Genomic DNA, 14,540 nt, shown 5'->3' with positions numbered 1-14,540 from the left:
ACCAAGCATTATCCCACTAAGGCTGTGTTTGGTAACACAAAAAAGCTAGCTTATAGCTTGTTGGATTAGCTTATAAGCTCGTTAGATGAAAACGTGGCGTGTTTGGTAACGAGCTTATAGCGTTTTTTGAAAAGCTATTTCAAGTAGTTTTTTAGCTTATAGCTAGCAGCTTTTTATATTTTATTCCAACTTTAACCCTATTAATTTAAATTAATTATTTTTTTTAATTAAACAACTACCCATGTTCATCTTTATAACCGCCCCATTTTTTCCCTTAAAAAAAATGTCACGTTTTTTTTTTTTTTTTTAAGGAGCACTTTATATATATGTATTTTTTTTAAGGAAATGTTTTATATTTTGTTATAACTAACCTGCCGTACACCACACAAAAAATAACTAGCTATTTTTTTTTAAAGGAAAAAATAACTAGTCTATTGTACGTTGTAAAATTTTATATATTATAGCTAGGGGGCTGTTTTGTATTTAAATTAGTTAGGGGTCTATAACCGCAACTTTTTGAAAGATTGGGGTCCAAAAGTACAATTAAGCCTTTTTTTTTTTAAATGTTACTGATAATACTATAAAGTGTTACTGAAGCTTTTTAGTAACACGGACTTTACCTAACAATTGGTCAAATGTTACTAAATTTAATTAGTAACAATTTTCTTTATTTAGTAACGGTTTTCAATTGTTACTAGATCTCAATTATGTTGAATTGTCGATTTGACAACCCTCCATTTGATCTACCCTTCTAACTACAAAATCTACGGGTCTTCTCTCCACATACCCAAACCACTTAAGCCGAGTTTCCACGATCTTTTCTACTATAGGTGCTACCTCAACTCTCTTTAATATTTTCATTCCTAATCTTATCTCATCTAGTCTTTACTCTTGCCACACGTCCAACGCAACATTCCCATCTCTGCTACACTTAATTTATATTCGTGTTAATGTTTTAACGTCCAACACTTCGTCTCATACAACATCTACGGTCTTTAAACAAAAATACCTCACAAATTTATATTTTACTTTATTTGTTTCCAGTGAAGAATTTTAGAGAACCTGATCAGTTATGAGATTTCATGTGAAATAGCTGATGATCATAAAACAGTTTCAGCACAAGATGATCACATTGAAGAAACTAAACGCTCTTAGTTATGAGTGTACATTCTGCCAATTGAAGCAAGTCATACCAAATTCTTCACTACTTCAAAACTATTTTCCAGTTTAAGCTCCCAAACAACTATTTCATCCTTTAACTATCCTAACACGTATTGGATAAGAAACAGAAAAATTTAAGTGAATAAATTCTTTTAACAAGCTAAATAACTGTAATGATGCATGAAATATCAGAACTAACATTGAGGTACATAATTTTTTTTATTTTTTTTAGGCAATGTATATAAATTCTAAATTGCAGTTTTCGACATCTTTCATCTAAGGTGAAGTGCTAGCTAGTAGAAAAGGCAAAACTTAATGCTTAACCTGTCCTATTATTATAACCATATGAATTCTAACATTTGAATTTGTGGATATATAACCGAGGCTAATTTCCCTCTAAGAAAAAAATTGAGGCTAACTTTATAGTGTACAAGTGAAACAAGTCAGGCATCGTGCACAAAATAGTTTTTAGGGTTGGATCAATAAATTCAACCATTAGATAAAATAAGATATGACGTGATATATTGATGTAATAATAAAAATGACACTTATGCATGGTGGAACACCGTTTTACTATTTACTATTTATATAGTCCTAAAGGAAATTCCACTATTCAGTTAAAATAATTCATCTGTTTAATAGATGAGCTATATAAAATTTCAATCTATTTAATGTAAGAAGATTTTTATTTTTTGTTTCAATCTATTTGAACCAACCCTTAAAAAATTTATTCTGCTGATGTTGATGTGCAGATGAATACACTATATATAAGTTGGCTTTTCCACAAATAAAAAGATATTATAATTAGACATATACTTTTTTTAATACACAATATGTAGGTTGGCTTTGCCACAAATAAAAAGATATTATAATTAGACATATACTTTTTTTAGGTGGAAATAGACATACTTGAAAACACAATAACACAGAGGATATTAATGAACAAGACAATTCATAACCCTTAAGCTCAACTACTAACCAACAGCAAACTAACTTAAATGCAAATTTTACTTTTTTAATAGCAAACTTGTAACCATTGTAACCAATAGACCAATTCTAGACAAATATACTACCATTCTTATCTTTTAGAATAACATCTGCATGTTCTTGTACAACCTTCCAAGCCTTAATCACATGCATTTCCTCTGTTAAAGTTGCTCCAATAGCACACCTAATCACAAAAACTCCTTCAACCATAGCATGAGTCATGTAAACATCACCTGAACCATTGATAGAATCCAACAACTTACGATTAATTTCATTTGCAAGAACATCTTCACTACTAATTAATTCAACACCTCCATTTTGTATCTTTCCATTAGCAACAATAACACCTTCACTACTAATTAATTTAGCTTCTCCATTTGTTACCTTTCCATTAGCAACAATAACATCTTCACTACTAATTAGTTTAACATCACCATTTGTTACCTTTCCATTAGCAATTTTTTTACCATTTGGTAAAATCCTAAAACAAACAAGAGCAAGTTGTCTAGGTACAACTATTTCAAACCTTTTGTCCATTTTCACAAACCCTTCAAAAGTTTTAGCCATTTCAACATGGCTCCTTAAAAAATTCCTGAGATTATCAACACCATAGCTTCTAAGAACAAACCATACCTTCAAAGCACGGAATCTTCGGCTTAAAGTTACTTGCCAATCTTTGTAATCAACCACTTGTTTTGAATCAGAAGCGCTATTCTCCAAATACTCCGAATTCGTCGTTGACAAACACTTTATTAAAGAATTTGGATCCTTTAACCAAAGACAACAACAATCTAAATTAGTCAAAAACCATTTATGAGCATTAAGACTAAAAGAATCAGCATCTTCAACACCATCAATTAAATATCTAAACTCCGGACAAATACAAGCACTACCAGCATAAGCAGCATCAACATGAACCCAAATTCCATAATCTTTCGCAACATTACACAACTTTCCTACCGGATCAATTGCGGTCGTTGAAGTTGTGCCAACAGTTACACAAAGATAACAAGGAACCAAACCATTTTTCAAATCATTTTCAATTGTTGATAACAATGATTCAGGCAACAAAGTGAAGGAATTTAACTTACTAGTCTTAATAGCCCGGAAATTTTTTGGGTTAATTCCTATTATATGAGCTGCTTTTTGAACTGCACAATGTGTTTGATCAGAGCCATAAACAACAAGTTTACCTACATTTTCGCTACCAATTTTGCTAAGAATTTTATCTCTAGCAACAACTAAAGTTCCCAAAATACCTTCACAAGTTGTACCTAATAAAACACCGCCGCCGCCACTTTTAAAAAGAAAACTCTTAGGAAGATTCAAAATTTCACCAAGCCAATCTATAACAACATTTTCTAGTTCTGTAGCAGCTGGTGATGAAATCCAGTTAAATCCAACAACATTCAATCCAGTGCTTAACATTTCTCCTAAGAACCCTGCTGTGCTACCACTTGAGGGAAAATAAGCAAAGTAATTTGGACTTTGCCAATGTGTTATACCTGGGATTATGTGTTTTTGATAATCTTCAAGGATGGTTTCAATAGGTTCAGGATTTGAAGGTGCAAAAGAAGGTAACAGTTTTTTGAGGTAGTTTGGTTCTACTTGACTTAGGACAGGATAGTTTGAGATGTTTTCATAATAATCAGCTAGGAAATCAATGATCATGTGACCTTGTTTCTTGAATTCTGTAGTATCTAGTGGGTTCATGATGATGAATGTTGAAGAGATTTGAGGAATGTGATATGAGATATTGTATTAAAGAATTTATGAATGTTTGCAATAATGTGTGCCTATGAGTTGTGTGTTATATAAGATGAGAATTTGTATGAATTTAAATAGTAAATTTTTTAAAATACGAACTATTCCAACAGAATAGTATTTTGTATATAGTAGCACAGTGATACTTAGCAGCAACTATTTAGCTTTGGATAGAGAGTACATGTTCAGACTAAAAGAGTGTCATTTCTCGAAATAATGGTTATATTATGCAAGTACCGAACCGTAGTAACCCCACCAAAATAATTATTGTTCGAACGTTACCTACCTTCTGGCCGAACCTAGATTATCGGGAGGCACATCTTCTGAAAACTAGAAGATTAATACCAAAACTTTTTTTGTTTTTGTTTTTGAAGAAGTCAAATTAGCCTAATTAAATTGGGCATTAGGAAGAATCAAATCTGAAACTTTAAGAGGACCACACTTCAAAATTTCATATTCAACTACTACGCACATGTACAAAATGTTTGTTCTTACACACTTTAGTGGCCGAATTAGCGACTAAATTTTTGTTGTTGGTAAACCACTGTTGCTAATACTTAGGATGTGTTTGATCTTGTAAAAAATAAGGGACTGGATGGGACAATTCAATTGTGTTGTATTTGATTGTAAAACATTTCCGAAAATCAGACAAACTAAGGGACAAGACAAAAGTTGACATTCTTGTTCGTCACTAAATTACATTATAATTTTCTTGTATCAAATCAAGTATAAGTTGTTTAAAATATCAAAATAACTTTTTTTCTATTAAACATCATATATAACAAAAAAAATTGTTTAATACCATAATTTTTTTATCATATATTGTTATGTATTGTGCTTGAGTTGTTTGTTCTATCTTGTCTAATACTTAACTTTCAACATGTCAAACGCATTTTATGGACCAAGTTTGAATTTTCTTTCTTTGTGATGCGATATTGAGTCAATTAAAGTTTTAAGCATGTTGTTTTGCTTTCATATTGTAGTGTCCACTCACAATTACAAATCACAATCAAGAGAGCGGCTTAATTTAAAGCTTCAACCAAAACCGCAGTACTAGTGGTAATATAACACACACATCTCACAAGTAATTAAGGATCATAATTTTGCTAAGAAAATTTGGTTGTAGATCACTTTCTATGCCTCAATAAAATCAAACATTATTAAATGATATAGGTGCCACTACGTGTAAACAGAAACAATAAAAGTATTCATAAGGATTTTTAAAAAAGGAAACATGACGACTAATTTTTATACAAATATGACACAACTAATAATTTTTTAAAACGTATTCATAAGAATTTTTAAATCTTCTATCAGAATCAGACTAATTTCTCAGCAAGTAAAGTTGCAGTTTAAAATTCGTATCCAACCTCAAAAAAATTGTAAAGATCAAACTTATGTCTTTTTTTTTTTTTTTTTCCTTCTCATATAATCAAACTTATGTCTTCTATAAGGTCAATCAACTATACTACATTCATTGCTTGGAATTTGGATACGGCTTATATATCTACGTGACCTTTGCTTAACTGATTAAATAATATGCAATTCATTCGCACTTCTTAGTCTATAAGGTCTAACTCAATCAATAAAATTCTCAAAATTGTTATATCGAATATTGTGACTGCGGTTTAAACCTCAGTTACTCCACTTATGTGTGTGAGTTTTTGATAGATATTGTCATGTTGTCTATCTACCCCAAAAAAAAAAAAAATCGCACTTTAGACCGTGTAAAAATATTTGCGTTAGAGAATGATGGATAACTCAATTGGTTTCAGTTAAGGGTTAAGAAGTTGAGGGTTTAGAGTTCAAGTCCTCGCAAGAAGAAGAAAAAAACTAATATAGCAATTATCATACTAACATTTTCCATTAAAAAAAATGTGTTAGGGAATGTTAAATGTTTTTTATAAAAAAAATATAACAAAAATAATTAACTAGGACCATGGAATCCTCTTAAAATAACTAGAACCGGAAAAATGACCATGAAATAATACTGATAAGTAGAAAAATTTACAAACATCGGATGTTAAATCTAACGGAAGGAGTTACACTTCTCAGTATTGTGAATCAATGTTTGAATCTTAACTCATAAAAGCATTCATATAGTGTGGGTCATATCTCAATTAAATTTAAAAAAAAATGTTAGTTTATTACAAAAATATCATTTAATTATTGATATTAAAAAAAACTGCGCCGACGCTTTTTTTTTTTAGATAAACGAAATCACCAAACCATTATAAACTCACACATACAAGTGGAAGTACTGGGGTTCGAACTCCGATCATGGCATCCAGCCTAACAATTTCAGCATTTGCTAGTTGAGCTAGGACTTGTGGATGCACCGACACATTATTATTATTAAAAAAATATGTATATACTAAACACGTTTAAACCCATCATTTCATGGTTGCTGTATGCATTTCCACCTCATACTTCGGTATCATCCAATAGTCTGATCTCAACTACCCCCATAAAGAACTTCAGTGAGTACTACATTAGCACAATTATTTCTGATTAGGTTGTGAAAGAGTCGCACATTACACGTGCATGCATGCATGATCATGTACACCGTCACATCCTTGCAAGTAGGTGATCACAGACATGCATACTTGCATTGCAGTGAACTACTATCAAGAACTGAGTCCTAATTTATCAATTGAGCCAGAAGAAAAGAGACAAAAATAGAAAAGTGAACTACTACCTCTAAAAACCACTACAGCCGCAACAAACCGCCAAACACTATCTAAGGAACATTCACGGGGATTCCAACACCACTCGTAAAACAAACTTGGCCCAATCTTGCAAGCTCCAAAACCAAGATAGAACCTTAATCTTCTCCACTGCATCATCAAACTCAAAGATACCATTGTTGAAGATTATATCATTCCTCGCCATCCAAATCACCCACAAAGACGCATGCCAAATTAACCAAAAACCTTGTCTAAGTTTTTTGGAGGACACCTCTTTCGACTAACATTCCAAATGCACCAAAAGATCATTAGGAACAATAAAATAACAATGAAGCCAACACATAAGCTTTTTCCACACCCTTTGGACCTCCTCACAATGCAAAAAGAGATGTACCTCCGTTTCGTCCATCACTCCACACAAAACACAACTTCTAGAGCTTTCAACCCCCAAAATCCCTCTAGCATCCAAAATCACTCTAGTTGGAATCCGGTTAAGTAGTGTAGCCCAAACAAATGCCAAAACTTTCGACGGTGCCCGAGACTTCCAAAGATAACCAAACACTACCTTCTCAAGACCATTTAAGTCCCCATCTATCAACCACAAACCGTATAACAACTTGTAGCATGAATTTACCGTGAAAACTCCCTCTTCACCCGGTCGCCACCTCCACTCATCCCTACCCACTCCTATGGTCACCCCTTCCAGAAAGCCAAGCAAATTATGAAGAATATCTTTTTTCCACACAAAAAGCTCTCTCCGCCACAAAACTCCTAATTCCTTCCTTCCTCACTTCTATTCCACATCTCTCCCACCCTGATATTCTTTTGGGTCGAAATCGCAAATAATCTCGGAAAGAGATTACTAAGAACCCCTTCGGATATCCATTTATCATTCCAAAAACTAGTGTCCATGCCATCACCAATTTTACGCGTCACCTCCGAAACGAACCAATTATCCCCTCCATTACCCTCCGAAGTCATCAAATCCTTCCAGCAACTAGAGGCGAATGTTGTCCGAATAGCTCCACTTGAAACCCCCTAGGCCGCCACTATAAAAGCCCGATTTTCGCTAGGATTATTTTTAATTGTTCAATATGTGTTTATATGTACTTGTGCGTGATTATTTATCATTGGGTGCATTTTAATGAGTTTTCGTGTTAGAAGGGTAATTTAATAAATTCATGGTGAGGATTATATTTAGTGTTTCAAGTGAGAACCATTATTTTACTAAGTTACTAGTGTGGTAATGTGGTAATTAGTTGTGAGCCGGTAAGTGATCGTTGTTATTATTTTACCGTTAAGTGAGTAGAAACATTTATGAATTTGTGAATGAGTGAGTTAAGCCCACTAAGGCATTAGGGGTTAAGCCCATTTGAGAGGAGCCTATATAAGTTCTAGTCTTTAGAGAAAAATAGATTTTCATTTCATTTCATAAAAATTTGAGAGAAATAGAGAGAGAAATTTCAAGAGAAGGAGCAAAAGGGTTAGAAGGGAGAAAGCTTGAAGAACCAAGAGGTGATAGAGATTCCATAGGGATTAATTAACAAGTACTAAACTAATTAAGATTAATTTATTATTTAGACGAACAAGTAGTAGAATAGTTTCGGTAACCAAGTAAAAAGTAACGACGAAGAAGGATGAAAGTGCGAAGATGTAAATCAATAGAGAGAGGTCTAGGGTCGCGGTTTCACTTGCAAGTTTTGATTCCTTTTTTTCTAGTTCTAATCAAATTCCTATTTTTATTCAATCACCAATCCCTTTACTAAAACTATTAATCTGTTTGGTCATTCGTGGCTAAAGGGAAACTATAGAATTTGTTGAAAAAATAAATAAGGGTCATGTTAACCGGTGCTCCCGGGACACTAGTTAAGGAAGCAAAAATAAAAAAATTTAAAAAAAGAAAAAAAAGAAAAAACAACAACAACTCTTTGACTTTTCTATAGTTGAATATTCTACTTTTCACCACTTCCTAATGCAAAGTTTCTATATTAACTTTTCTTAACTAGTGCCCCGAACACCTGTTAACATTTTTCAATAAATAAATGGGAAACTTACTTGAAAAATGCTTGTATTGAAGATTGAGATTTTTTTTTTTAAGGAATGAAGATTGAGATTTATGAGGGAGATTTCTTGGGTCTGATATGATTGACTAAGATATGGTAGGGTCCTTATAATAATATGATATGAATGATAGAGTGTAATTTCCATTAATGAATCATGAGTTTACAACTATATATATATATATATATATATATATATATATATATATAGACACACACAAATGCAACTACATCATAGCTATTGTGTACTAGCAAGCATCTAACGCTAAAATGGTACTATACATAGTTAACTTGTACAACAAGCAACTCATATTAACTAACTACTTTGACGCTTTTATCTCATGGGGTTCAATACTAGGCATGGCAATGGGGCGGGGTGGGGACGGGTTTTATCTTCCCCGTCCCCATACCCGATTCTCATATACTTACACGTTACCCTACCCATACCCAACAGGGATGAGAAATTGAATCCCGTCCTCGACGGGTTCGGGTATCCCCGTTCCCGCATTGAATAATTTTTTTAATAAAAAATATAAGTTTTTTTGTATCCCTAAGAGCAACGTTGTAATACATTATCCAATACTTCTCAATGCCACCGTGAATGCTATTTTATAGACACTTTTGCTAACTATCATGCATCATGCATCCAATGTTGGACTAAATGTAGTTTTCAAGTTGCCTGTTTTCTTTGCAAGCCTCACTAATGCAAACGTTATATATGGAAGGATAACTTCCAAGTTTATTTTATTATATAAAAAATGCAATATATATAATATATATATATAGAGGGTGTATCAAATGATTTATTGTGAGAGGGTGAGAGCAATAAATAACAGTCATTGGATTAAAATAAAGGGTTCATATTTTTTTACACTTAAAACTGCTAGCTCCTACATTATCCATCGCCCACTCTCGGTCTATCTCCATCCCCGTTCATCATCTCCATCTTCTCACTCTCATCTTCTTCTTTCGTTACCCACACTCATCTTCATCTTCAACAAGAACATGTTTGTTCCATATCACAAAACAAAAAGGCTTCGTTCCATATTCAAATTGATTCATATGTTTGATTTTTTTCTTTCTTTTTTGTATAAGATTCATATGTTGGGTTTTAACTTTCAAAGGTTTGTGGCAAATTAAATTGAATGCATCAATTAATTTCAATTTGTGGTGCTCAAGTATATGAATCCATGCCCAACTCACCAGAATCTCACAATTTGCTCTACTGATTATCAAAATTTATACAATCAATAAATCATAAAAAAAAAAAAAAAATAGTGTTCAAGAACAGTAAATTTTGATTTCGGGTATTGTTATAAGAAATTAATCATGCACCTTTTATGTATCTGATTGGAAAATCCATGAAACAATTGAGGTCATAGTGTATGAAGCGATAACAAAGAATTGGGTCTGAGTAATTGGAAAGGAAGGTTCGAGAGAGAAGACAGAAACTTGCAGTAGCGCGTGAAAAGGAGAAGATGGAGAGTGATTTCTGTATGAGATGCAGTGCACATTAAAGATTTAATCTTGACCTTATATATATATATATATATATATATATATATATATATATATATATATATATATATATATATATATATATATATGTCAACGGCGGTTATATTGACACCAAATCCTCACCGTCTATATCGTTTAATCTAAAGGCTAGAAATTAAACAAGGCTTGATGTTCGCTGGATCCCATTCTCTCTTGTCCTCAATATTTTGTTCTAACCAATACAACCTTGATCTGTTCTAAGCATCACAACCTTGATCGGAACACCACAAAGATTTAAATTGATCATCTTTTTTAGAAGTTGAGCCAATATATTGATAAAGATAAATTTGTAAGATTAAATTAATTTTTTGTGTTGTTCAAAAGGACGAGATTCTTGGGTTGTGCCTCCTTTCTTGTTTATATTAATTTTTTAATCTTTTTCCATTGGAAGAAGGCATTAAATCATGTAAGAATTTGGATTGGTTCTCCGTTGGAATTTGTCAAATCATGTAATTTTCCTCCCCTAAACGCTTAATTGGTTTAATTATGCTGCCTGGATAGAGAAAAAATCATTGATGGGAATCAACGGGAGAGTGAATAAAAGGTTCATGAGATTTGAGAAACCGTGAAACCCAGAACATATAAAGAGATTCAGTTGAGAGATGAACCCGGGATATTGAAGGTTGGAAATAGAGAGCGTGATTCGGTGCATCAAGAAAGTTGAAAATTTGTGGAGACCATTTAATGAGAATTATGAGCCTTTGATCAAATTTGATTGAATGGTTGAGATTTAGTGTCAACGAATCCGTTGACACCTGGTGTCAACAGAGCTTAACTCTCTCTCTCTCTCTCTCTCTCTCTCTCTCTCTCTATATATATATATATATATATATATATATATATATATATAGCTAGTTTATGAACCAAACGAGTCGAATCATACTTAACTCAAGTTCAACTCATTTATTTAACGAGCTTAATTTTCAACTCAAGTTCGACTCATTTGGTTCGTGAACCAAGTTCAACGAATCAATTATCGGATCGAGTCAAACTATTTTCGAGTTGGTTCGGTTCATTGTCAGCCTTATACACAAGCAACCCTACTAAAAGAAAATACATCTAAGATATGATATATGATAGAACATCACGGCGTTGCTTTATCCAACCCATTAATCTCTAGGTCTTTCTTAATAGTTTCTCTTATAGTTGTTTTTAGGTCCTTTGTTGTCTCAAGCGATTTGACAACCCTCCTTACTACAAAATCTTTGGGTCTCCACATGGTCAAACCACTTAAGTCGAGTTTCCGTCATCTTTTCTACTATAGATGCTACCTCATCTCTCTCATCTTTTGGTTGCCCGGTGATAGTAGTCAAACGTGCATCCAATGTCATCAAATGGAATTTCGACTTGTTTGGTTCTCCACCAAGACTCTGTCGCCATCGTGCTTTTCATCTTCAAATCGATTTTTTGTGAAGCTGCTCTTCCTAGCTTCCCAGTTATAAATCGATTTCAAGAAGCTAGGAAGAGCACCTTCACAAAAAATTAATTCTGAAGATAAAAGACATGATGGCGGCCGAGTCTTGTGGAGAACCAAACAAGTCGAAATCGCATTTGATGACATTGGATGCACGTTTGACTACTATCATTGGGCAACCAAACATGGACGAAATCAATTTCCCCGACCACTGAAATACATATTATCATTTGTCTCTTTTGCCCTTGGTTCTCATCACTTATTTTCACATTCTTTTTATATTTGAAAAATCCCTTTACTTAAGAAATTCATTACTCCATATTTCTGTTGATTGAAGTCTGCGTGATTTTTTGTTTGCTGTGAAGGTTTTTTTCTTTATATGTTGCTGATATCTCAGGTTGAGGAAGACACTGTTTTTGTGAAAGAAAGGATACTGTTTGCTTTCATACAGACACATCACAAAGCCTTTCTTAATTAATGGCCCTATACGAACATCATAAAGGCCATTAATTTTTATGTTTGTTTTTTGTCAAATTATTTATGTTTTATAAATTAATAATATGAAATTTAGATACCAAATGTTTTTTCGTCTCAGTCGTCTCAAGGAATATAGTTACCAAAAGTTGTTTTTAATAATCTTTACACAATTGTATTAAATTTAATACTGCAACATAAAATTAAATGGAAATAAAATTTGTAGCAAAAAATAAATGAAATCTAGTTTAAAAGCAACACATGAAAACCCATTGCGGTCATTTGCACGCTCAAAAGCGATTTTACCACAAAATATCCAAACAATACACATTCACACAAATCACTTTTATTGTAAAAATATCCAAACATAAATCATTTTACATTCAAGTCACTATTAACTAAAATCACATATGTAAAATCAAAATCAATAATCGTCACCACATAATTAAACACACATTATTTTTTAATAGCAAACTTGCAACCATTGTAACCAATAGACCATTTCTAGACAAATATACTACCATTCTTATCTTTTAGAATAACATCTGCATGTTCTTGTACAACCTTCCAAGCCTTAATCACATGCATTTCCTCTGTTAAAGTTGCTCCAATAGCACACCTAATCACAAAAACTCCTTCAACCACAGCATGAGTCATGTACACATCACCTGATCCATTGATAGAATCCAACAACTTACGATTAATCTCATTAGCAACAACATCTTCACTACTAATTAATTGAGCTTCTCCATTTGTTACCTTTCCATTAGCAACTTTTTTACCAATTAATTTAGCTTCTCCATTTGTTACCTTTCCATCAGCTACTTTTTTACCATATGGTAAAATCCTAAAACAAACAAGAGCAAGTTTTCTAGGTACAATAATTTCAAACCTTTTGTCCATTTTCACCAACCCTTCAAAAGTTTTAGCCATTTCAACATGGCTCCTTAAAAAATTCCTAAGATTATCGACACCATAGCTTCGAAGAACAAACCATACCTTCAAAGCGCGAAATCTTCGGCTTAAAGTTACCTGCCAATCTTTGTAATCAACCACTTGTTTTGAATCAGAAGCACTGTTCTCCAAATACTCAGAATTCGTCGTTGACAAACACTTTATCAAAGAATTTGGATCCTTTAACCAAAGACAGCAGCAATCTAAATTAGTCAAAAACCATTTATGAGCATTAAGACTAAAAGAATCAGCATCTTCAACACCATCAATTAAATATCTAAACTCTGGACAAATACAAGCACTACCAGCATAAGCAGCATCAACATGAACCCAAATTCCATAATCTTTCGCGACATTGCACAATTTTCTTACCGGATCAATTGCAGTAGTTGAAGTTGTGCCAACAGTTACACAAAGATAGCAAGGAACCAAACCATTTTTCAAATCATTTTCAATTGTTGATAACAATGATTCAGGCAACAAAGCGAATGAATTTAACTTGTTAGTCTTAATAGCTCGGAAATTTTTCGGGTTAATTCCTATTATATGAGCTGCTTTTTGAACTGCACAATGTGTTTGATCAGAGCCATAAACAACAAGTTTATGTGCATTTTCACTACCAATTTTGCTAAGAATTTTATCTCTAGCAACAACTAAAGTTCCCAAAATACCTTCACAAGTTGTACCTAATAAAACACCACCACCACCACCTTTAAAAAGAAAACTCTTAGGAAGATTCAAAATTTCACCAAGCCAATCTATAACAACATTTTCTAGTTCTGTGGCAGCTGGTGATGAAATCCAGTTAAATCCAACAACATTCAATCCAGTGCTCAATATTTCTCCTAAGAACCCTGCTGTGCTACCACTTGAGGGAAAATAAGCAAAGTAATTTGGACTTTGCCAATGTGTTATACCTGGGATTATGTGCTTTTGATAATCTTCAAGGATGGTTTCGATAGGTTCAGGATTTGAAGGTGCAAAAGAAGGTAACAGTTTTTTGAGGTAGTTTGGTTCTACTTGACTTAAGACAGGATAGTTTGAGATGTTTTCATAATAATCAGCTAGGAAATCAATGATCATGTGACCTTGTTTCTTGAATTCTGTAGTATCTAGTGGGTTCATGATGATGAATGTTGAAGAGATTTGAGGAATGTGATATGAGATATTGTATTAAAGAATTTATGAATGTTTGCAAGAATGTGTGCCTATGAGTTGAGTTATATAAGATGAGAATTTGTATTAACTTCAATTGTAAGTTTCTAAAATACAAACTATTTTGCATATTAATGTTATTTGTCTATTATAGTAAAGTGATACTTAGCAGCAACGATTTAGCTTTGGATAGTAGCGTTCCTGTTCAAATTGTAAGATTGTCATTTCTCGAAATAATGGTTATATTATGCAAATATTAGATAGTTCTAGTTAAGGAAGTCTAGTCTAGTCTAGGGTAGTTAATGAAATCTAAATATCATGAACCCT

General features: G+C 32.9%; 2 protein-coding genes across 2 annotated transcripts; both read right to left on the bottom strand.

The window, feature by feature from the left end:
• Nucleotides 1-2,067: 2,067 nt before the first annotated feature.
• On the bottom strand, nucleotides 2,068-3,913 carry LOC25486294 (tyrosine decarboxylase 1). The gene has a single exon (XM_013607543.3). The coding sequence runs from the start codon at nucleotides 3,859-3,861 to the stop codon at nucleotides 2,218-2,220; it is 1,644 nt and encodes a 547-aa protein (XP_013462997.2). The 5' UTR covers nucleotides 3,862-3,913; the 3' UTR covers nucleotides 2,068-2,217.
• An 8,629-nt stretch (nucleotides 3,914-12,542) lies between these two features.
• LOC25486293 (tyrosine decarboxylase 1) lies at nucleotides 12,543-14,250 on the bottom strand. Its single transcript, XM_013607542.3, has one exon. The coding sequence runs from the start codon at nucleotides 14,181-14,183 to the stop codon at nucleotides 12,609-12,611; it is 1,575 nt and encodes a 524-aa protein (XP_013462996.1). The 5' UTR covers nucleotides 14,184-14,250; the 3' UTR covers nucleotides 12,543-12,608.
• Between the last annotated feature and the right edge of the window lie 290 nt (nucleotides 14,251-14,540).

The sequence above is a fragment of the Medicago truncatula genome, chromosome 2 (genome assembly GCF_003473485.1).
Source record: "Medicago truncatula cultivar Jemalong A17 chromosome 2, MtrunA17r5.0-ANR, whole genome shotgun sequence".
NCBI classification, from domain to species: Eukaryota; Viridiplantae; Streptophyta; class Magnoliopsida; order Fabales; family Fabaceae; genus Medicago; species Medicago truncatula.
Note: the sequence above shows the minus strand (reverse complement) of the source record. Positions and strands in the feature narration are given on the sequence as shown.